At 46.6% G+C, this 22515-nt stretch overlaps 2 protein-coding genes across 2 annotated transcripts; one reads left to right on the top strand and one right to left on the bottom strand.

The window, feature by feature from the left end:
• Positions 1-234: 234 nt before the first annotated feature.
• LOC129855896 (ubiquitin carboxyl-terminal hydrolase 38-like) lies at positions 235-12545 on the bottom strand. The gene is made up of 11 exons (XM_055923995.1): positions 12364-12545; positions 11081-11816; positions 10287-10422; positions 9994-10123; positions 9265-9366; positions 8451-8609; positions 7977-8170; positions 7685-7784; positions 7448-7554; positions 2796-4170; positions 235-1249 (listed from the first exon to the last, which is right to left on the bottom strand). Exons 2-11 carry the CDS (start codon positions 11760-11762, stop codon positions 1085-1087), a joined length of 3150 nt encoding a protein of 1049 aa, XP_055779970.1. The 5' UTR covers positions 11763-11816; positions 12364-12545; the 3' UTR covers positions 235-1084.
• Positions 12546-12848: 303 nt separating this feature from the next.
• smarca5 (SWI/SNF related, matrix associated, actin dependent regulator of chromatin, subfamily a, member 5) lies at positions 12849-22251 on the top strand. The gene is made up of 23 exons (XM_055923996.1): positions 12849-13136; positions 14007-14117; positions 14222-14388; positions 14514-14614; positions 15093-15193; positions 15431-15610; positions 16001-16156; positions 16322-16453; positions 16660-16728; positions 17120-17229; positions 17336-17562; positions 17790-17911; positions 18133-18285; positions 18535-18667; positions 18788-18936; positions 19129-19356; positions 19512-19625; positions 19921-20043; positions 20236-20368; positions 20506-20624; positions 20865-21077; positions 21243-21356; positions 21598-22251. Exons 1-23 carry the CDS (start codon positions 13062-13064, stop codon positions 21664-21666), a joined length of 3099 nt encoding a protein of 1032 aa, XP_055779971.1. The 5' UTR covers positions 12849-13061; the 3' UTR covers positions 21667-22251.
• The last annotated feature ends 264 nt before the right edge of the window (positions 22252-22515 follow it).

Below are 22515 nucleotides of genomic sequence, written 5' to 3'. Positions count from 1 at the left end.
AGGCATTGATTGTGTGTGGGCAGACTGGGCACTGACAACACATGAAGCTGAACACAGCCATGCATTCACACGGCCGATAGCTAGCTACTGCAGTGTGTTCAGAGAAGCCAATAATACAAGAGCATCTAAATGACACTTGTGGAAGAATGTGAAACGTGAAGAAGGTGTAAAACTCACCAGGGGGGCTTGTGGGTAGCGTAAGGTACACAGAGCAGGAAGACACAAACAAGACCCTTTCAGCAATTCATCTTTAATATTGGGGGAAATCATGTATTGTACACTACTTTAAAACACTGTACAGCAAGGCTGAGGTTTGTGTCTTTCCAGTCAAATTCTGCTTGTAAAATCTGGATTAATAGTATCTAACAAAAAGGCACAAAATCTGCAACAAAAAAATATTATCCCTGAATGAATAACTTAATTATAAGAGTCAATGTTAGTAACCATAACCCCACCTTAAGAACGTTGTCAAACGTTCAGCATGCAATGGTTCTGACGCAAATTACACACATTTTGTATTAAAAGATTAAATCGCATCTTATACTTTTTGTATACAGTATTCATGGCATTAGTTAATCATATTCCATGTTTATTGAATATACTTTCGCACCCATATCTGTACATTTTATTGCATATGAAAATGTCTTATCTGACAAGTACGCATCAATGAATCTCCTTATCAAAAATCAAACCCACCGCTTGAAAAAGAGAAATGCATGCAAACCAGAAAAGGTTATGAGGTCTAGCTTGTCCCGAGGCAGAAGGTTGGGAGTTATGGATGATAATAAAACAACAGAGACAGATATGAGAGGTAAGACCCTCACTGTAAGGTTGAGTCCAGTGTTGAGTTCAGTGTTGTGTGTTGGATTTAAGTTCATGTGGGCGTTAACATTATGCATTGTATTCAAGTGCTCCCTCCAAGATCTTCAGCGCTCTCTCTTTACGTTCATATGTGCTTCACCATCCACTGGATGAGTAGCCAACCAGACTTCTCTGTGCATGTCTCTCATTCATATATGAGTCCAGTGGTCTTTCAGTGCTATATTTACTTGTCACTCACTCACTCTTCCCAGTCCCTCCTCCATCAGAAGACCAGTCTGTTGACAGTGTTGAACCCCCCACCTCCTCCTCCTCCCCCCGAGGGACCACAGCTGCCCGGAGGTTCGTTGTCGTCTGGTCCGTTGGGCCTGAACGAGCAGGAGGCAGAGGCCGCCTGGAGAGCTCGGGTCCGCGCGTTCAGTTCCTGTTCCTATTGGACAAAGGAGTTCGGGACCATTAAACACTGTTCAGAGGGTCGTTCATTAGGGACCAAATAGAAGAAAACAGAAACAGGCAGGGACTACCTGGAGTTTAATTTTCCATTGCAGAACGGTTTAAAATGTTGCCTGTCCTAATGAGCATGACCCAGGAGTTTGGGTATTCTGTCTGAGCAAGAAAATGCAGCTCTGCTGTCCTCTAGTGGTTACTGCAAATGTGTGGTTGAAGTCTTGTTTTTTTGAGAGATTAACGACTCATGAAATTTCACTTGACTAATTGCATCTTGAAAACACAAGGGAAATGTGTAACATGTGTATGGTTGCCTTTCTGAATACTTGCAACATGTTTTGATCAAAGCTGGTTCAGAAGTACTTTAATCCTGTTAATGGATACATGGAAAACAGGGTCCTGTTAAATTTTGAACATGGGCACAAGTTGAAAGAACAAATTCCAAAAACAAGTCCAAAAGAGAAGAGAAAAGCGTGACTTGACATTACCAGAAATACCCTGAAGAATATGGAAACATGTCTGACATACCGATGCCACCCCCACAACAAACAAAAAAAACTTATTTTCCCCACCATCACTGACTTTGCTGATAACCAGGGGTGCAACTTTGGTTTTAGACGTGGGGGGGACATAATTATTATTATTATATTTTTAATTTTTTTTTTTTTTTTTTTTAAATAAATGTTATCCCCTTTTCTCCCCAATTTTTCGTGGTATCCAATCGCTAGTAATTACTATCTTGTCTCATCGCTACAACTCCCGTACGGGCTCGGGAGAGACGAAGGTCGAAAGTCATGCGTCCTCCGAAGCACAACCCAACCAAGCCGCACTAGCTATCTTAAGATGAATGCATTAATTGTAAGTTGCTCAGGAGAAAAGCGTCTGCTAAATGACTAAAATGTAAATACGCATGCACCTCAGCGTCCCATGCTAATCAAGCAATTAGAGGAAGGTTATTGGAGGCTAGCGTGATCATAAGTGAACACATTCCACTTCCCTGGGCCAATACATTAGCATAGCCTGATGCATCATTTAGGTCAGGATCACACTAAACGGTTATGCTAATGGCTGCGTCACCCCTCCTTGGCCTGCATTTAGTGACAGAAATGACAGGCTCCGACACAGGGTGGGACTGGAGGGCTTTTTATATAGAGATAATTGGTTTGAGTGAATCGGATTTTCACCCTTCTGCTACCCTGTTATCTAAAACTGGTCATGGAGAGAGAGATGAAAGTAGATTATTATAATATGGGTTGTTGCCCTCTAATGGTTAAGAGGGTGGGGGTCAAAGGTGAGGCTTGTCCTACTTGTAAAGCCAATGGAAGAGGCTGCTTACGTCAACAATTTAAGAGTTAATTCGATGAAACAAAAAATTGCACTGATAACTAAAGAGACGATTTCCTTTTTAAGGTTTCAAACCAAAAATGAACATACTGTAAATGAAAGTGAGTAGAGCACTTGGATAAACACGAGCAAACAGAACATGCCTCATTCACTATACTGTAACTCCTCACACCCCCTTCTCTCACCTGTAAAAAGAGCTTGTTGTCCTTGGTGACGGCATCCATCAGTTCTTTCTGCAGCGGAGGTTCAGAGCCCAGTCTCATGCCGTTTGCCGTCACTCCCCCAGTACTGTTCTGCCCCCCGGTAACGTCCTGTTTCCGGTAGATCAGCACGTAGGCCGTGTCCTTGGGGAAACGGTTGGTGACGTTCTGAACCGACCCCAACGAAGTGAACGTCACCCTGCTGTCGTTGAACAGCAGCCAATCGCCGGCCGCCTGGCCTCCGCACACCTCCTCCACATCCTGTTTGGGATGAGTCGCCCCGGAGCAAGTGAGTGCGATGGGCTCAGTCTGCCCGTTCCCAGGCTCCTCCCCCAGGGCGAGGCGATTGGCTAGGTGGTGTTGGGCTCCGTCGGCACCGTTGAGGTTGCGGCCGTATGAGTAGTAATGGCCGCTCTCCGACGACATCCCAGAATGCATCACTACAGAGCTGAGGACGTAGGGAACGAACTGGGCTGCCGGCCACACCCCTACCTCACTTTCTCCTCCTGCCATCCCGTTGTCGCCCTCTAGCCCAGTCTCCTCCTCATCTCTCTGCGACGGCTTCAGTTTCTTGGCCAGGTTTTCGCTGCTCACGGGTGAGTCCACTTGAAGTGGAGAGGATGGTGGCGAGGAAGAGGACGAAGAGTGTTTGGGTGGAGGGGCGTGCACGGGCAGTCTCATGAGCGGCGGGATGGTGACGTTGTCCAGAATCTTGCGGCGCACGTGGCACTTGGCGTCGTAGGAGAACCTCAGCAGCGTGAGGATGAGGTACTCGGGCGCCGCCACCACCCTCATCCCCCGCTCCGCCCGCTGCAGCGAGCCACACTTCTGGCAGAAGTAGGCGTTCTCTTTGTCCAGGATCTCTGGCGCCAGGAAGTAGTCCACCAGGTCAGGAACAGACAGCGGTGGCTCGCTGGACCCTGGAACAAAATGGACGCCGGTGGTGGAGGCCGTGACGGGTTTGGGAGAAGGGCCTATTTCAGGAGTCTCGCTGCCCCCGTTGACAGCCCCCTGGCAGGGGCCCCGGGGTTCCTCTGAGGGGCCCTCGGTCTGAAGAGGGCTGGAGGTGGTGGAGGGACAGAAGGCCAGGGATAGGTCAGTGAAAGGTTCTTCTTTCTCCGAGACGCTGTTGCATGTCATACAGCGGATACCCGTGCTCAGCCTGCCTCCAAACATCCTCTCAATCAGCGTCCTCTCGTCATTCCCCTCAGACTTCCCCTCCACAGGGGCCACGGGTGACACTCCGGCATCCTCCGCAGAGGTTTCACCCCCGGTGTCGTCGCTCGGTCCGTTGCCAGGGGAGACAACATTTGGCTTGGCTGACATGAGAACCTGGATGGTTTTCTCCTCTTCGTGTAACCTTGGCAACAGAACACGAGGAAACAAGAGAAAGCTCAACCAAAAATACAACTTGCAAATGAATGTAACAGCATAATAAATGGAGCTGTCCTTTTCAATAACACCCATTCGAGTGAACATGAATTCTTTAACTTATTAAAATCCTTCTCTCAAAACACTAGATTTATACATACATTCTTTCCATCTATACCTGGAGTCACAGGTTTTAGGAGTTGTAGGGTGCTCCAGCAGTCTACTAGATGGTGTACTACCTGTCCAGGAGGAAGGAGTTGTAGGGTGCTCCAGCAGTCTACTAGATGGTGTACTACCTGTCCAGGAGGAAGGAGTTGTAGGGTGCTCCAGCAGTCTACTAGATGGTGTACTACCTGTCCAGGAGGAAGGAGTTGTAGGGTGCTCCAGCAGTCTACTAGATGGTGTACTACCTGTCCAGGAGGAAGGAGTTGTAGGGTGCGCCAGCAGTCTACTAGATGGTGTACTACCTGTCCAGGAGGAAGAAGTTGTAGGGTGCTCCAGCAGTCTACTAGATGGTGTACTACCTGTCCAGGAGGAAGGAGTTGTAGGGTGCTCCAGCAGTCTACTAGATGGTGTACTACCTGTCCAGGAGGAAGGAGTTGTAGGGTGCTCCAGCAGTCTACTAGATGGTGTACCTACCTGTCCAGGAGGAAGGAGTTGTAGGGTGCTCCAGCAGTCTACTAGATGGTGTACTACCTGTCCAGGAGGAAGGAGTTGTAGGGTGCTCCAGCAGTCTACTAGATGGTGTACCTACCTGTCCAGGAGGAAGGAGTTGTAGGGTGCTCCAGCAGTCTACTAGATGGTGTACTACCTGTCCAGGCGGAAGGAGTTGTAGGGTGCTCCAGCAGTCTACTAGATGGTGTACTACCTGTCCAGGAGGAAGGAGTTGTAGGGTGCTCCAGCAGTCTACTAGATGGTGTACTACCTGTCCAGGAGGAAGGAGTTGTAGGGTGCTCCAGCAGTCTACTAGATGGTGTACTACCTGTCCAGGAGGAAGAAGTTGTAGGGTGCTCCAGCAGTCTACTAGATGGTGTACTACCTGTCCAGGAGGAAGGAGTTGTAGGGTGCTCCAGCAGTCTACTAGATGGTGTACTACCTGTCCAGGAGGAAGGAGTTGTAGGGTGCTCCAGCAGTCTACTAGATGGTGTACTACCTGTCCAGGAGGAAGGAGTTGTAGGGTGCTCCAGCAGTCTATTAGATGGTGTACTACCTGTCCAGGAGGAAGAAGTTGTAGGGTGCTCCAGCAGTCTATTAGATGGTGTACTACCTGTCCAGGAGGAAGAAGTTGTAGGGTGCGCCAGCAGTCTATTAGATGGTGTACCTACCTGTCCAGGAGGAAGGAGTTGTAGGGTGCTCCAGCAGTCTATTAGATGGTGTACTACCTGTCCAGGAGGAAGAAGTTGTAGGGTGCTCCAGCAGTCTACTAGATGGTGTACTACCTGTCCAGGAGGAAGAAGTTGTAGGGTGCTCCAGCAGTCTACTAGATGGTGTACTACCTGTCCAGGAGGAAGGAGTTGTAGGGTGCTCCAGCAGTCTACTAGATGGTGTACTACCTGTCCAGGAGGAAGGAGTTGTAGGGTGCTCCAGCAGTCTACTAGATGGTGTACTACCTGTCCAGGAGGAAGGAGTTGTAGGGTGCTCCAGCAGTCTACTAGATGGTGTACTACCTGTCCAGGAGGAAGGAGTTGTAGGGTGCTCCAGCAGTCTATTAGATGGTGTACTACCTGTCCAGGAGGAAGAAGTTGTAGGGTGCTCCAGCAGTCTACTAGATGGTGTACTACCTGTCCAGGAGGAAGGAGTTGTAGGGTGCTCCAGCAGTCTATTAGATGGTGTACTACCTGTCCAGGAGGAAGAAGTTGTAGGGTGCTCCAGCAGTCTACTAGATGGTGTACTACCTGTCCAGGAGGAAGGAGTTGTAGGGTGCTCCAGCAGTCTACTAGATGGTGTACTACCTGTCCAGGAGGAAGGAGTTGTAGGGTGCTCCAGCAGTCTATTAGATGGTGTACTACCTGTCCAGGAGGAAGGAGTTGTAGGGTGCTCCAGCAGTCTATTAGATGGTGTACTACCTGTCCAGGAGGAAGGAGTTGTAGGGTGCTCCAGCAGTCTACTAGATGGTGTACTACCCGTCCAGGAGGAAGGAGTTGTAGGGTGCTCCAGCAGTCTACTAGATGGTGTACCTACCTGTCCAGGAGGAAGGAGTTGTAGGGTGCTCCAGCAGTCTACTAGATGGTGTACTACCTGTCCAGGAGGAAGGAGTTGTAGGGTGCTCCAGCAGTCTACTAGATGGTGTACTACCTGTCCAGGAGGAAGGAGTTGTAGGGTGCTCCAGCAGTCTATTAGATGGTGTACTACCTGTCCAGGAGGAAGGAGTTGTAGGGTGCTCCAGCAGTCTACTAGATGGTGTACCTACCTGTCCAGGAGGAAGGAGTTGTAGGGTGCTCCAGCAGTCTACTAGATGGTGTACTACCTGTCCAGGAGGAAGAAGTTGTAGGGTGCTCCAGCAGTCTACTAGATGGTGTACTACCTGTCCAGGAGGAAGGAGTTGTAGGGTGCTCCAGCAGTCTATTAGATGGTGTACTACCTGTCCAGGAGGAAGAAGTTGTAGGGTGCTCCAGCAGTCTATTAGATGGTGTACCTACCTGTCCAGGAGGAAGGAGTTGTAGGGTGCTCCAGCAGTCTATTAGATGGTGTACTACCTGTCCAGGAGGAAGGAGTTGTAGGGTGCTCCAGCAGTCTACTAGATGGTGTACTACCTGTCCAGGAGGAAGGAGTTGTAGGGTGCTCCAGCAGTCTACTAGATGGTGTACTACCTGTCCAGGAGGAAGAAGTTGTAGGGTGCTCCAGCAGTCTACTAGATGGTGTACTACCTGTCCAGGAGGAAGGAGTTGTAGGGTGCTCCAGCAGTCTACTAGATGGTGTACTACCTGTCCAGGAGGAAGGAGTTGTAGGGTGCTCCAGCAGTCTACTAGATGGTGTACTACCTGTCCAGGAGGAAGGAGTTGTAGGGTGCTCCAGCAGTCTACTAGATGGTGTACTACCTGTCCAGGAGGAAGAAGTTGTAGGGTGCTCCAGCAGTCTACTAGATGGTGTACTACCTGTCCAGGAGGAAGGAGTTGTAGGGTGCTCCAGCAGTCTACTAGATGGTGTACTACCTGTCCAGGAGGAAGGAGTTGTAGGGTGCTCCAGCAGTCTACTAGATGGTGTACTACCTGTCCAGGAGGAAGGAGTTGTAGGGTGCTCCAGCAGTCTACTAGATGGTGTACTACCTGTCCAGGAGGAAGCGGAGGTACTCAGAACAGTCCTGCTGGGAACCTGCATTGAACCAGGGGGGCCGAGACGCCTCAAAGAAGACTCTGGGGGCGTACGCTGCCCTCTGCAGGAGAGACACACACAAACTGAATGACCACTCACCGAATAAACACACCAAGCGAAACGTCAGGGATGGATCCATAGTCATTTGCATTGAAAAACCCGATGGCCACTAACAGCAGCGGGAGACAAACCTGGGTGTGTGAGAGGAAGGTGAAGAGGAGCTGCAGTTTCTTCATCAGTGTGTTGGCAGTGGCATCATTCAGACGTAACGAGAAGACATGCCTCCTGAAACTGGGACAGGACCATTGAAGAGTTAGTGCAGAGCATTTCATAGGAACTTCCTACATAAATATTACAGCATTATATCATTCTATCGTGAGAGGACTCAAGTGAGAATGTACATAGACAGCTTTGTTAACCATGTGGTCAATTCAATATAAAAATGCAACGTGTAGTTGTGTGTATACTAAATCCACTACTCACTCTGTGGCTGAGAAGAGTGTCTGTATGATACTGTTCATGTAGCAGGTGTTTCCCAGGTTGATGAGGCCAGTCTTGCCCGTCTCAGACTTGCCCGGCAGCCTCAGCAGGCCTGAGGCAAACGAGTTGGACTGGGACGTCCAGGCACTTTGGTTCAGAACCAGCTTGATCTTCTCCTCACCGGGCCCAGGTAGCTCCTAGAGGGGAGAGAGATAGCTTTCAGACACTCCATACACCACGTTTACTATACATGAGCTGCATAGTATTGTACACTTTCCGAATTTTAAAAGGTCTATCCTTCAATAATGACGACATTATTCACGACGCCACAAACACTACAGTTGGTCACATAAATAACGTAAACCTACCCACCCCCTCCCATGTCAGGTGGATCATAATATAAAGGACAGTAAATGTTTGATACATTTAAAAAAAAGGGCAACGCTCATGTGATCACTCGTTGTCAAGGTGTCTTACTTTGATGGCCTCCAGGATGTCGTCGTAGAGGTCAGGGAAGCCAGAGTACTGGTACATCATACAGTGAACGAGCTCTGTGAAGTGCAGCAGGAAAGCCTTACTGGTGGGCAGGCCGTCCCGCTTCAGACTCTCAACCAGGTCCACTATGTGTGGCACGACCTGGGGAACACACATTGAACGTATTGTAGACAAACATTTACATTAAAGTCGCTGAGCAGACGTACAGTTAGCGCATTCATCCTAAGACAGCTAGGTGAGACAACCAACACATCACAGTCGTGGTACGTCAATTTATCCTCATCAGCAAAGTCAGTGACGTTCTTGGTCATATGCACATCACAGCTGTTCTAATCTGTTACAAGGTGGAAAGGTGCAGTGGAGGAAACTAGGCACTGCATATAGCAGCAGAATAGCACTAAACACACTGATGTAGTGACTGGTAAAAACATCAACCTTGACATGCTACATTAAGCCTCCCTTTTTGTAAGTCGCTCTGGATAAGAGCGTCTGCTAAATGACTTAAATGTAATGTAATGTCATGGGGGGGTGGGGGGGTCACACTGACTTAAATGTAATCAACCTTTTAAAATGAATTGACAATCATGGCAGATGAAACCACCACCAGTCAACTAAAGGACCATCATGGTGCTTTAAACACTTTACACCTCATTAGTGGAAGAGCCCTGCTGAGAGGAGAGTGCTTCTGGGAAATGGAGTTTAATGGAGCCTGAAGGTATTTCAGCTAAATAGGGGGAATGAGGGAGGGAAAGACATGCGGTGCGCAATAGAACGAGTTGTATTGTGTGTTTCTTACCAAGTGGAAGGCCTCAGGAGAGTGTTGGAAACTCAGCAGCATATGGGAGAGAACCACTAGGGCCCCCTGTCGCACGATGGGGTACCACAGACGGTTGAATACCTACACACAAAGATAAAACATACAGCATATTTATTGTACACACACTGACACAGAAACACACAATTCAGAAGTGATATAGCTAGACACCATAATGAACTACAGGAACACATTTTTGTTCATGTGATCTTCAGTTCTAACTGAAGTTACTCTGTAGTGATAGATGCTATCACTACAGAGTTTCTAAACCCAGAGGCGCAACATCGCAAGACTTCCGGGAACGCTTGCGAAACAGATCAGGCTTCTCTCCAATGAGAGAAGTGAAAAATTGTTCCTTAGTTGTGACTTGTCTCAAAACCTAAAGTCACAGCCTAGATTCCAGCCAATGTCTTCAGTAGTTGAACATGTTATTACTCCAACCTCGTGAAAGTGACTCGTTTTCATTTTTGTCAAATACTACTTTATATCAAAGGAGTGCCTTTTATTTGACGGCCTGCACATGCACAGTTCAGCGCTAGACGACCGTTCGACACGATGACGTGTTTCTGCGCATGGGCTTAGCTGCCAACGTCGCCCACAAGTGTGATCGGAGGTTTCTATTGGAGAAGCAGTTTCTGCCCATCTTCATATAGAGTACTGTCTTTGCTATTACCATGTGTAACTACCAATAGTGGTCAGTACACTACCCACCAGTTCAATCTTAAGCAGGGTGACATCTATGAGGATGGTGAACTTCTGCACCGCAGCCAGTCCCTTCAGCAGGGCAATGACCCACATCTCCACATGGTGGGCTAGAGGCCAGGACAACCAGTCAATCATCCTGAGGAAGGAAAGAGAGAGATGGAGAGAACGGTAAATAAGGGCAGAAAAGCTCTATTAAATCACTACATCCCATCATCCCATCTAGTATACACATCGCAAATACAACGGATTCATTTATTCAGTTTAGCTAATGAAAAAACACAGTAAAGGCACCCAGTGACCTGCAGAGTGCTTGAGTCATGCTGGTGTCTTTGACGTTCTGGTCGGTGGTAAGGCTCTTGATGAGAACTGTGATCATCTGGAGAGGTATGTGCTGAACCAGGCTGGCTAGGGCAATGGAGGGGTCGAAGGAGGTGTCTGTGCAGAACACAAAAAAACTTGAGTATAATTGACTGATGTTTTGTTGGGCCACAGCTTATAAAATATGTCCCAATTCTATTAAAATGTCTTGTTTACAACCTCTTCCCTAACCAAGTGACCCAATTCAAGTCTGATATTGAGTGGTGCATGAACTCTCCACCACCCTGGATCATTAAAATGACTAAGTAGTGACTGTTCCAAGTCTCAAGCATGTGCTAACAAGCCTGACATTCCTAGTTTTTCCATAGGTGGGCGAAAGTGGAGGTCAAATTAGTGACTGCATTAGAAAATACTATTGTGTACTTTACTTGTGTACAGTAAAAATTGATATTGTATTTGAAACTGCTCATTTTGTTCAAATGATTTATAAAACTTTAACTAGGCAAGTCAGTTAAGAGCAAATTCATATTTACAATGACGGCCTACCTGGGAACAGTGGGTTAACTGCCTTGTTCAGGGGCAGAACGACAGATTTTTACCTTGTCAGTTCGGGGATTCGATGTAGCAACCTTTCGGTTACTGGCCCAACACTCTAACCACTAGGCTACCTGCCGCCCCAACTTGTATGGGGCATTGATGCATAGACACATACAGTGCAATTTGTGCGTGTGTGCTCATCTGTGACTGTGTGTGGTGCTCCCTCCCTCAGTCTCACCAGTGGAGGAGATTATAGCGAACACCTCCTGCAGAGATGGCAGCAGTGTGACCGGCTCCGCCTTCCAGATGTTCTGCAACAACGTGCTGACCTTGGTCACCTGGTCCACGTACTCCCTCAGCTCCTGCTCCTGGCTGGCCGGACAGTGGAAGTACCCAATGGTCCTCACCAACTGCTGGCAGAACAAAATGGCCGCCTTCTCCCGGGGGATGCACTGTACGAAGTCTGAGAGCATGGTGGCAAGACGGGCGCACAGGGCTGGCTCAGGCCGTTCGCACACCATCCTTAGGATTTCTGTCTGGATGATGGAGAAGATATCCAGCACCGAGGGGCAGCTGATCAGCAGCCGCAGGCAGCCATGGATGTAGTCGACCACGGCCGGGTCTTTGCGGTCCAGGGGGCCGTAGCCCTGCTGTAACAGGCCCAGGACAAAGTCTTTGCTGAAGAAGAGCTCAAAATCAGCACGGTGGTAGCGGGCATAGGCCTCCAGCACCTGGAAGCCCACCCGTTTCTGGAAGGCGTCTTCGCCCAAGAAGATGAGGCGAGTGGTGAGGGTGTACAGGGCCTGACATTGCTCCGCCGTGACCTCTTTCTCTGCGGCTTCGACTACCTTCTTCACGATGGCCTTCTTCACTGGGACTGAGTGAGAGGAGCTGACCAGCGCCTCTAGAATCTTGTCCATGATGGCAGGCGATCTATATAGCTGTGAGGGGAAAGATCAGGGAGCAGTCCACACCTAAAAGACGAGAGCGAGCAGGACATCAACCACCATTAGTGACTAGTTACTTATTCTGGCTAGCTTTCCATTTCTCCATGGCATGTCCACCACAGCTAGCTAGCTAGACGTATGATTCGGTCAACAACTTGTAAATAACAAACTGTAATCGTTTTTACCATTGCTGAAAAGTTGTATAACCATAGCAATATCACACGGCTATGAAGCTAGCCACAGGTAAACAAAAACAACAGAGCATCATGCTTTGCCTTATCATCACAAAGCTAGCTAACTTAGCTAGCTAAACAAGTTAACACGTTGAGCTAGTTACAGTAACCACAAGCGGCATGTTATCGAATTAAAATTATCTGAGATTAAAGGCATTGATGCACAAATGAAACATGTGTGGATAACTAACTTCTTTTTCGCAATCTAGCAAGCTAACGTTCTTTAACAAACTAGCTAGCTATGCTAGCATGACGTTAGCTGTGTATGGTATTGCAACAAAGCAGGCCGGAGATGTCACTAACTTAGCTATCAGAAATGTATCTTCCCAAACATCACGTACCAATATAATTCATAACACCAGCATCCGATTAAAATATCATAAAATGCCAGTTGACATTAGTCGCCTGTTGACAGCTCATTCATCTCTTATTTTGACATTATAAAATCAGCTGATTTAAAAGCCCTGCAGAAACGTCATTCCGATGGACCACGAATTTTTCTAGGAGCCTTCTGCTTTTGACGATCTCATTGCCTGTTTCATAAAGAACGAAAATGGCGACTATAAAATAAAATATATAAACTTTTGGGGAATTATGGGTTTGTTTAAATACAAATATAAACATAATGACAATGGTTTGTAATGACTTAAAACAAAATGTATTATTCCACGGACTTATTTTACGCACTAACTGAGCTCATAGCCATTGGATAGGCATAGCATTTAGACTGATTGATGTAGCAGATGGGTTTTAAGTCAGTAAATTTGTTAAGTTTTTGCATTTTGGGGGAAAAACACGCAGCCACGCTACCAAAGTCTCGCGAGACAACGCGGAACCTTTGTGAACGCGGGTAGCGGGGAAAGGAAGCTAGCGAATGAATCACTTGTAGCCAGCCAGTTTCTTTCATAATAAACAGTAGGACTATAGCAGCGTATTTTCTGAAAGAAAGTTTTTGAAAACCATATCTGCCAATCATAGGCGGACGAAGTAATCGAATAAACAGACGATCGGTTTAAATCGAGGAAGAAATTCGATAACAATGTCCGAGACTGGAAACGGCGTGGAGCTGCGGGAAGAGCAAGCAGTTGAACTTGAAGAAACCGGAGGAGTGGAGGTGAGCCTGAACAAAATAATAATAATACAAAGCCCATACTGAGCCCATCATTCGAAAAAATGTCTCAACAAGTTTTAGATTATGCTAAAATCAACCATATGTCTTTTGTGAGTTCCAAATCGAGCCATCTCAAACTTTGTCTTTGCTAGCTCGAGTTGTTTAGCTAGCTAGCATTAGCGTCGTTAGCTAACGTTAATCGACAGCTCCGACCCATCTTCCCGGAGAGTGTGTCTCGCAGTACTGTATAGTAGAGCTAGCAGCTAGCCTGTTTCATAAACACTCAGCTAACTATGCTAGCTAACGTTACAGCTAGTACACTTTATTTTAATACGCATCAAGGGTTTCTATACAGTTGTAGCAGTTGTTTACATCTGTTTGACGCTGCATTCGATCCTCTTTATACTAGTGCAGCTTATCTCACATTAAGACAACTGGGAACTCTCAGTCAAATCGTGACCCCAGTGATCTTCAGGTTGGAAAGTCGGAGCTCTAGAGCAGTTTTTCCCGAACCTGGTCCTCGAGTACCCCCAACAGATTCGTTGTTGTAGCCCCTTGACAAACACACATCATCCAACTCATTTAGGGCTTGTTGACAAGTTGAACCAGGTTTGCTTGTCCAGGGTTACAATAAAAAGGTGTACTGTTGGGGGTACTCGAGGACAAGGGTTGGGAAACACTGCTCTAGAAAGATGCCCAAGTTCCAGATTTGGAATCCCGAGTTAGATGACCTTTTCAAAATATTTTTCCCAGTTGGAGATTGTTTTTCTTCTTTTTTGAGTTCCAACTTGTCTTGAAGCCACTTAGGTCAGAAGTTTGAGATTTCTGAATTCTCAGTTGTTTTGAAAGTGGCGTTACATTCCTCTTTTCCAGGAAAAGGATGATGTGTCAGAGGCCAGCAAGGAGGAGTCTTCTGAAGCCGGACAGGATGCCCAAGATGAGGACCCCTCTTCATCTATAGCGCCAGCCTATGAGGAGAAAGTGGTAATGGCACACTGCTAGATGTTCATTTACAGTTTTAATATGTAATTATCCGGTTGTAAAAGTAATTTGTTGCTCACAAAGTTTCACTGCTTTTCTGTGTGTAGGCATCAGACCGGACCAACAGATTTGAGTACCTACTGAAGCAGACAGAGGTGTTTGCCCATTTCATCCAACCTGCGGCCCAGAAGACCCCCACCTCCCCGCTCAAGATGAAGCCAGGACGCCCTCGTGTCAAGAAGGATGAGAAACAGAATCTCCTCTCGGTCGGAGAGTGAGTATACAACGCAACACGCAGAACACTTGACCTGATGATTCGTCGCTCTTCCGTGGGAGTACATTTGGTGTACGTTTTGGGCATTTGATATGCTGTTTCTGATGAATTGCTCTCTTTGACAGTAACCGTCATCGTCGCACAGAGCAGGAAGAGGATGAAGAGCTGCTGAGCGAAAGCAGCAAGACCACCAACGTCTGCACCCGCTTCGACGAATCTCCCTCCTGTAAGGAGTCGCATGGTTTTACTTATTAAAGCTACAATATGTAACCTCTTGGGCGACCAGACCAAATTCACATAGTAATGCGTGTTATATATATCTCATTGAAAGCAAGTCTAAGATGCGGTAGATCTGTTCTAGGTACTCATTTTCTATGCTATCCGTGGTTAAGTTTTGCATCTTTTACATTCGGTTTTGTACACCTGCTTCAAACAGCTGAAAATACAAAATGTTTTAGTTATGAAAAATACATTTCCCAGCGGTTTAGGTGTTACAAAGATTCTCTACACTAAACTTGCTTGTTTTGTCACAGGCTGAAATTGGGTGAACTATTAGAATTTTAGCAACCAGGAAATGGCTTCTGCATAGTGCATCTTCAATGTAGCAAAGTCCTGACCAGGACTACTATAGTCCATATTTGAATGGTAAGTATGTCAAACTTGTGCAATACTGAGTATGTTGTGCTGTATCTATCTCCCAACAGTTGTAAAAGGGGGTACAATGAGAGACTACCAGGTCCGTGGTCTGAACTGGCTCATCTCTCTGTACGAGAACGGAATCAACGGGATTCTTGCTGATGAAATGGTAGGTTCTTGTTTCAAACTAAAGTGAAAAATATTACCTTTTTGGTATTCCGGTAGTTCTACATGCATATCTCTTGATCACTAGCTGTTTGTGTGTGTGTGTGAGATACTCATGAAGAAATCCTCCTGGACTACAGCAGTAACAGCATCCAAAGACCCATTCATGCTAAAATCGGTATTCAAATTATTGTGCTTTTAAAAATATATATATACTCACACCTTGCTTGTTGTCCTTCAGGGTTTGGGTAAGACCCTGCAGACCATATCTCTGCTGGGGTACATGAAGCACTACAGGAGCATCCCCGGGCCCCACATGGTGCTGGTGCCCAAGTCCACCCTGTACAACTGGATGAACGAGTTCAAACGTTGGGTCCCCTCCCTCAAAGCAGTCTGCCTCATCGGAGACCGAGAGCAGAGGGTGAGCTATGAGCAGCAGCAGACCACATGAATTCTCTGATGTAAAATGAACAGGGCATGTTGATTGCTGTAGATCAACTGGAAGGCATTGGGTGGTGACTGTGGGACAGTGTTGAGGCTTATGTGTTTTCCAATGTTCCATATGGGAAGAAATGTTGTCATGGAAATAGTTCATCTCTATCTCCGTCTGCAACTGAAAACGTAACACGTAGATTTCCTGCAACATAAGACTACTAATTTATATTCTGCATAATGCAAGCCAATGCAAGTCAGTCATTTTTCAATAACTTGTACTACAGCAGTTGCAGCGCGTTAGACTGGTGATGTTGCTGGGGCTTTGGTCTTGTGCCCCACCGATAACCCTGTATCTTCACCCTCTTTTTCCCCCCAGAATGCCCTGATCAGAGATGTGCTGCTGCCAGGGGAGTGGGATGTGTGTGTCACCTCTTACGAGATGCTCATCATAGAGAAGGCCGTGTTCAAGAAGTTTAACTGGAGGTACCTGGTCATCGACGAGGCCCACAGGATCAAGAACGAGAAGTCAAAGGTTAGGGAGCTTCTTAAGTTGACACACACACACACTGTATACATATTTGATTAAATGTAAATATGTGATTTAAAATGTGTATATACACTAACAAAACGTCAATGGGCTCAACTCACAAAAGACTCTTCAATGTTTGTTTTTTACTTGTGTATGTTTGTGCTGTAGCTGTCTGAGATAGTGCGTGAATTCAAGACCACCAACCGTCTGCTGCTAACCGGCACCCCGCTGCAGAACAACCTCCACGAGCTCTGGGCCCTGCTTAACTTCCTGCTGCCAGACGTCTTCAACTCCTCAGAGGTAAGAGGCAGATAAAATAGGATGAACTTTAATGTACCTGAGGGGAACAAATTGTTGAACACACAGACAATTACCCTCCATTAATACTACAGTTTATGAATAACGCTTAGTAACACTTAGTGAAAATAACAATATTCTCTATTTTTCACTTATTTAAAGGGCCCTGAAAATATGGATTGATTTAACTTTTTATTTTTCTCTCGAAGGACTTTGACTCGTGGTTTGACACCAACAACTGCCTGGGGGATCAGAAGTTGGTGGAACGTCTTCACACTGTAAGTATCTGAAACACTTCCTTACATTTAACTGTACTCTGTACGGGAATCTGTACTGTGTATATATGAATAGTGAGTAAATAGTATTTTTGTCTCTTGGTGCTTTGACAATGTATTACCTTCAATTTTAATGTAATAACATCTTATGTTGTTCTTGTCTATAACTGTTTTTTGTGGACCCAGGAAGAGTAGCTGCTGCATGTTCCACAGTTAATGGGGATCCTAATGAACTAAACATGTATCCATGTAAGTTTTTTATCAAATAGTGTTATGGGGCCTTACCTTTCATTGGTTGTTCTCTCTGTGTGTGTGTGTGTGTGTGTGTGTGTGTGTGTGTGTGTGTGTGTGTGTGTGTGTGTGTGTGTGTGTGTGTGTGTGTGTGTGTGTGTAGGTACTGCGTCCTTTCCTGCTGCGTCGTATCAAAAATGAGGTGGAGAAGTCTCTGCTGCCTAAGAAAGAGATCAAGATGTACGTGGGGCTGAGTAAGATGCAGAGAGAATGGTGAGTAGCCCACACACAGTCAACGTATGCCCTTTCCCCGCCAAACAAATTCTTCAGCCCTATACACTATAATGTGTATTGAAAACACTGTCCCGTCTCTCCTCAGGTACACCAAGATCCTGATGAAGGACATAGACATCCTGAACTCTGCAGGGAAGATGGACAAGATGCGTCTGCTCAATGTCTTGATGCAGCTGAGGAAGTGCTGCAACCACCCGTACCTGTTTGACGGGGCCGAGCCCGGCCCGCCCTACACCACCGACCTGCACCTGGCCGTCAACAGCGGCAAGATGGCCGTCCTTGACAAGCTGCTGCCCAAGATGAAGGCTCAGGGTGGGTGGACTAAAGGCTCCCCTCTAAGACGAGTTACAAACTTGGTGTTTTTATGGCCTGTTTGATGGCTCTGTGGCCCTTTCAACTTTAAAGTTGATATGGAGACAGTGTTGTGTAAAGGCTATTTCAGACTTTTTGTGATTCAAACTACTATGCTAAAGTTGCAGCAATGTAGGCATGGTGGATGATTGATTGGCGGCCATTTTGAACTCCCCTCCCTCTCCCAGGCTCCCGTGTGCTGATCTTCAGCCAGATGACCAGGATGCTGGACATCTTGGAGGACTACTGCATGTGGCGCAACTTCGGCTACTGTCGCCTGGACGGACAGACGCCCCACGAGGAGAGACAGGTACGACTATGACTCCCACTCCTGGATCTCATTAACGGCAGTGGCTTATTACCCTGGTCCCAGATCTGTTTGTGCTGCCTTCTTGTGACATTGACCATAGGAGTTGGCAGGGCAGCCCACGCTGATCTGGGACCAGGCTAATAAATGGCTTGTAAATACAATTTAACTCGTTGCAGTTTGAACACACTTCATTTAACACTACATGTCCCATATTCCTCTAGATCTCCATCAACACGTACAATGAGGAGAACAGCCCTAAGTTTCTCTTCATGTTGAGCACCAGGGCCGGAGGGCTGGGTATTAACCTGGCCACAGCTGACGTGGTCATTCTCTATGACTCAGACTGGAACCCTCAGGTCGACCTACAGGCCATGGTCAGTACCTCTCATTGACCCACGTTAGTGGACTATTTAATCAGTCTTTTATATGACATTTTACTATTACTGTAATTAGAATTTGCCCTATGGATTTAACATGTTCAATTCCCCCTAGTTTGAATCATATCACAACAAGTGAGCTTGCATTCAATAGAATCTCTCACCGGTAACTTAATTTATCAAGATGCTTCTACCTGGTAACTGTTAGACACTTACCTGTTTGGTTCATTTAACTTTTCTTCTCAGGACCGAGCTCACAGGATTGGTCAAAAGAAGCAGGTGCGCGTGTTCCGTTTCATCACGGAAAACACAGTAGAGGAGAGGATCGTGGAGCGGGCCGAGATGAAGCTCCAACTGGAGTCCATCGTCATCCAGCAAGGTACTGCACCGGTGGCCATTTTGGATCTCCTCTTCCCAGTTTCAAACCTACACTATTGAAGTCAATGCCTTGGTAATGCAACTGGCTGACTTGTCTGTGTCTACTATGTCTGTTCTGCAGGAAGGCTAGTGGATCCCAACGCCAACAAGCTGGGGAAGGACGAGATGCTGTCTATCATCCGGCACGGCGCCACGCACGTCTTCGCCTCCAAGGAGAGTGACATCACCGACGATGACATCGACGAGATCCTGGAGCGAGGCGAGAAGAAGGTCAGAACACAGGCGGACAAGGGCCTAGCGCTAGCATTGGGCCTAGCATTAACATTTATCTGCACTCAGATCATTTATATAATATGTGATAGCATTGCTATATGTGGGTTGATATGGCAGTATCTAGAGGCCAAACACATTAGCAATGTGTAGCTAGATGCTAACGCTTTGCTGTGTGTTTGTATCTGACAGACCATGGAGTTGAAGGAGAAGATGAACACCATGGGCGAGAGCTCCCTGAGGAACTTCACCATGGAGTCCGACAACAGTGTGTACACCTTCGAAGGAGAGGACTACAGGGAGAAGAAGAAGGTGGTCACCAACTGGATCGAGCCACCCAAGAGAGAGAGGAAGGCCAACTACGCCGTCGATGCCTACTTTAGAGAGGCCCTGCGTGTCAGCGAGCCTAAAGCACCCAAGGTAAGCCTCACTACCGCCGGCCTCTGGCTATGTATACGCACGCCACTGGGATAGCTGTGTGGAATGAATCAGGCCATCTTTCTCCATGACTAAAACTCCTGTCCTCTTCCAGACTATCTTTCTCCCTGACTAAAACTGCTGTTCTCCTCTTCCAGGCTCCTCGTCCACCTAAGCAGCCCAATGTGCAGGACTTCCAGTTCTTCCCCCCAAGGCTGTTTGAACTGCTGGAGAAAGAGATCCTATTCTACAGGAAGACTATCGGCTACAAGGTATACAACATGTACTGTTACTGGTGTAACTGTTGGTACATCAGTGATGGCAGCTGCCACTTAAAATCGAAGGGCGGGCTCATAGTAATGGCTGGAATAGTATATATGTGTTTGCGCCGTCCTCCCCTCACCAGCCTCCTCTGTGGTCAGTTATGACGCCGTCAGTGTGATGATGTTCCATCAGACGGCGGCCATTTTGGATCTCCTCTGCATTTTCAAACCAACACAGTCGGTTTAGAATGGGATGTATCTGTTGAGTGTTTAAGTGTATATGTGATATACATTTTCTCTCCAGGTTCCTCGTAACCCAGAACTGCCCAACTCGGCCCAGCACCAGAAGGAGGAGCAGGCCAAGATTGACGAGGCCGAGGGCCTATCAGAGGAGGAGCTGGAGGAGAAGGAGAACCTCCTCTCGCAGGTATTGGCTGAAACAAGACCTCCAACTTAAACACTCTAGACATTCATCATAGTGCCCTACTCCATGTCATATTTATAGAACTACGTATAGTTCAGTTGAGATACTCTTTTTAATGGCTTCAACTACAAAGAAGAGACAAATGTTAGCATTTGTGGCGTGTGTCGTTACAAACTGTCATCGATCTCTCCACAGGGCTTCACCATCTGGAACAAGCGTGACTTTAACCAGTTCATCAAAGCCAATGAGAAATGGGGGAGAGACGACATCGAGAACATCGCCAGAGAGGTGGAGGGCAAAACCCCAGAGGAAGTCATGGAATATTCCGGTAAGAAGAATTGTTTTTTTTTTCTCGCAGAAATGTATCTGAATCTACTTCTTATATAGCTAGTGGACATGACTCCCAAGTGTATGACAGAGATCTAGAGTATTATGATCTAAACGTGTGTGTGTGTGTACACACAGCTGTGTTCTGGGAGCGCTGCAACGAGCTGCAGGACATTGAGAAGATCATGGCTCAGATCGAGAGAGGAGAGGCCCGCATCCAGAGGAGGATCAGCATCAAGAAAGCACTGGACACAAAGGTAAGCCATTTCAGCGAGGTCATCATTAACAAGAACAACATTGGGGAGCCAAGACCTTTTATTTTCATCAGATGATCGATACAGTTGTGAAAACCTCTGTGCCCTCCCAACCCTTATGAAGGTATGTGTCTGGGCCCTCCCAACCCTTATGAAGGAATGTGTCTGGAGCTGGTGTCTGATCATGTCTACCGGAGGCTTACCATACACCCTGAAGGACATCTTTTCTCTCCCTCGTTGTAGATTGGTCGCTACAAGGCGCCGTTCCACCAGTTGAGGATCTCGTACGGCACCAACAAGGGGAAGAACTACACGGAGGAGGAGGACCGCTTCCTCATTTGCATGCTGCACAAGCTGGGCTTCGAAAAGGAGTCGGTCTACGACGAGCTGCGCCAGTGCATCCGCAACTCGCCCCAGTTCCGCTTCGACTGGTTCCTCAAGTCCAGGACCGCCATGGTGAGTGGAGTGGCCCCGGGCCGACAGTGGAATTAAGTACAACTTTGTTGTAGAATCAATAGAGTAAAACCTGTAGATGGAAATGTGTCTTTACTTCTTCAGTAACATGATAACCTTTCATTCAAAACATGATACATTTCAAGAGTTGTGGTTGTGTGTGTATAGGAGCTCCAGAGGCGATGCAACACCCTGATCACCCTGATTGAACGAGAGAACATGGAGCTGGAGGAGAGAGAGAAGGCAGAGAAGAAGAAGAAAGGACCACGGAGTCAGTCTTCTGTAAGACCACACTTCCTGCCCATCACTGAATTCTCTGCTCATGCAGTCCTCTATCTCCGTGCATTGTGCGGGAAAACACACACCACACTAACAATATCACACAATGTTCTTTTCCACTATATAGTCTTGTCTAAACCAATATACCATTGTAAGCAGACGTTATTGTATGAAGTGACGATTTTAATGATTATTTGAGCTGACATTCCTTTTCTGTCTTCCTCTTCATCCCACACTTCCTCAGGCTCAGAAGCGTAAGGGAGAAGGGACCCCAGACCCGCGAGGAGGCCGCAGGAAAAAGCTAAAGCTGTGAGGTGGTGATGGTCAGACTGAGGGCAGCGGCAGGCAGCAGTATAGTAGTCGTAGCGTCTGTTTGTTTTGTACGGGTTACCGTGGTGATACATGATGATGATGATGATTTACTGTATAAAACCCAAGAGGACTGAGCTTTTCTTCGCTATAGCGTGTCGTTCTATCTAGAAGATGCCAGGAGGGAACCTAGGTTCTTAGTGTCGATTTAAGGCAGCCCCCGCACCTCTCCGATTCAGAGGGGTTGGGTTAAATGCGGAAGACACATTTCAGTTATACAACTGACTAGGTGTCCCTCTTTCCCTATTGTGTTCCTTCTATTCACAGGCCTGCTAGTAGGGACTAACTGGCATACTGCAGCTGATTTAGTTGAATTTTCTTTTTGTTTTAGTTTTCTACCCTTTTTTACTAGTACTTGAGGTGACGAGAAATGTATTTATGCCTGTTTGGTTATGTTATCACATTCCATTAATTGTTACGACACCTGTATGTATCCCCCCTCCCACTCTGTTATGTTACCGACCTACATTGTAGAAAATGTATTTTTGGAACGTGTCACTAATAAATTACCCCTTTTTTTTAAAAATAAGTCTATTCTTATGCAAAGAAAATATACTTATGTTGAATATTTGTGCAAAGCTTTTCACACAAAGAGCCGTGGACGTTCACAAGCAGTCTGAGTGAAGACTAGGACCAAAATCATTCGGAAAAGTACATTTGTATTTGGCAGTTAAAGTTGGAGTACATCAAACAATTGATTGAAATTATCACAAAATTGATAAGTCACCAATTTGATCTAAATTGGTCGGAGACAAATTTCTGTACCTTAACTAATTGGCACCTATTAACTTAT

Source organism: Salvelinus fontinalis, chromosome 5 (assembly GCF_029448725.1).
Source record: "Salvelinus fontinalis isolate EN_2023a chromosome 5, ASM2944872v1, whole genome shotgun sequence".
NCBI classification, from domain to species: domain Eukaryota; kingdom Metazoa; phylum Chordata; class Actinopteri; order Salmoniformes; family Salmonidae; genus Salvelinus; species Salvelinus fontinalis.
This window is presented reverse-complemented; position numbering and strand designations above follow the sequence as displayed.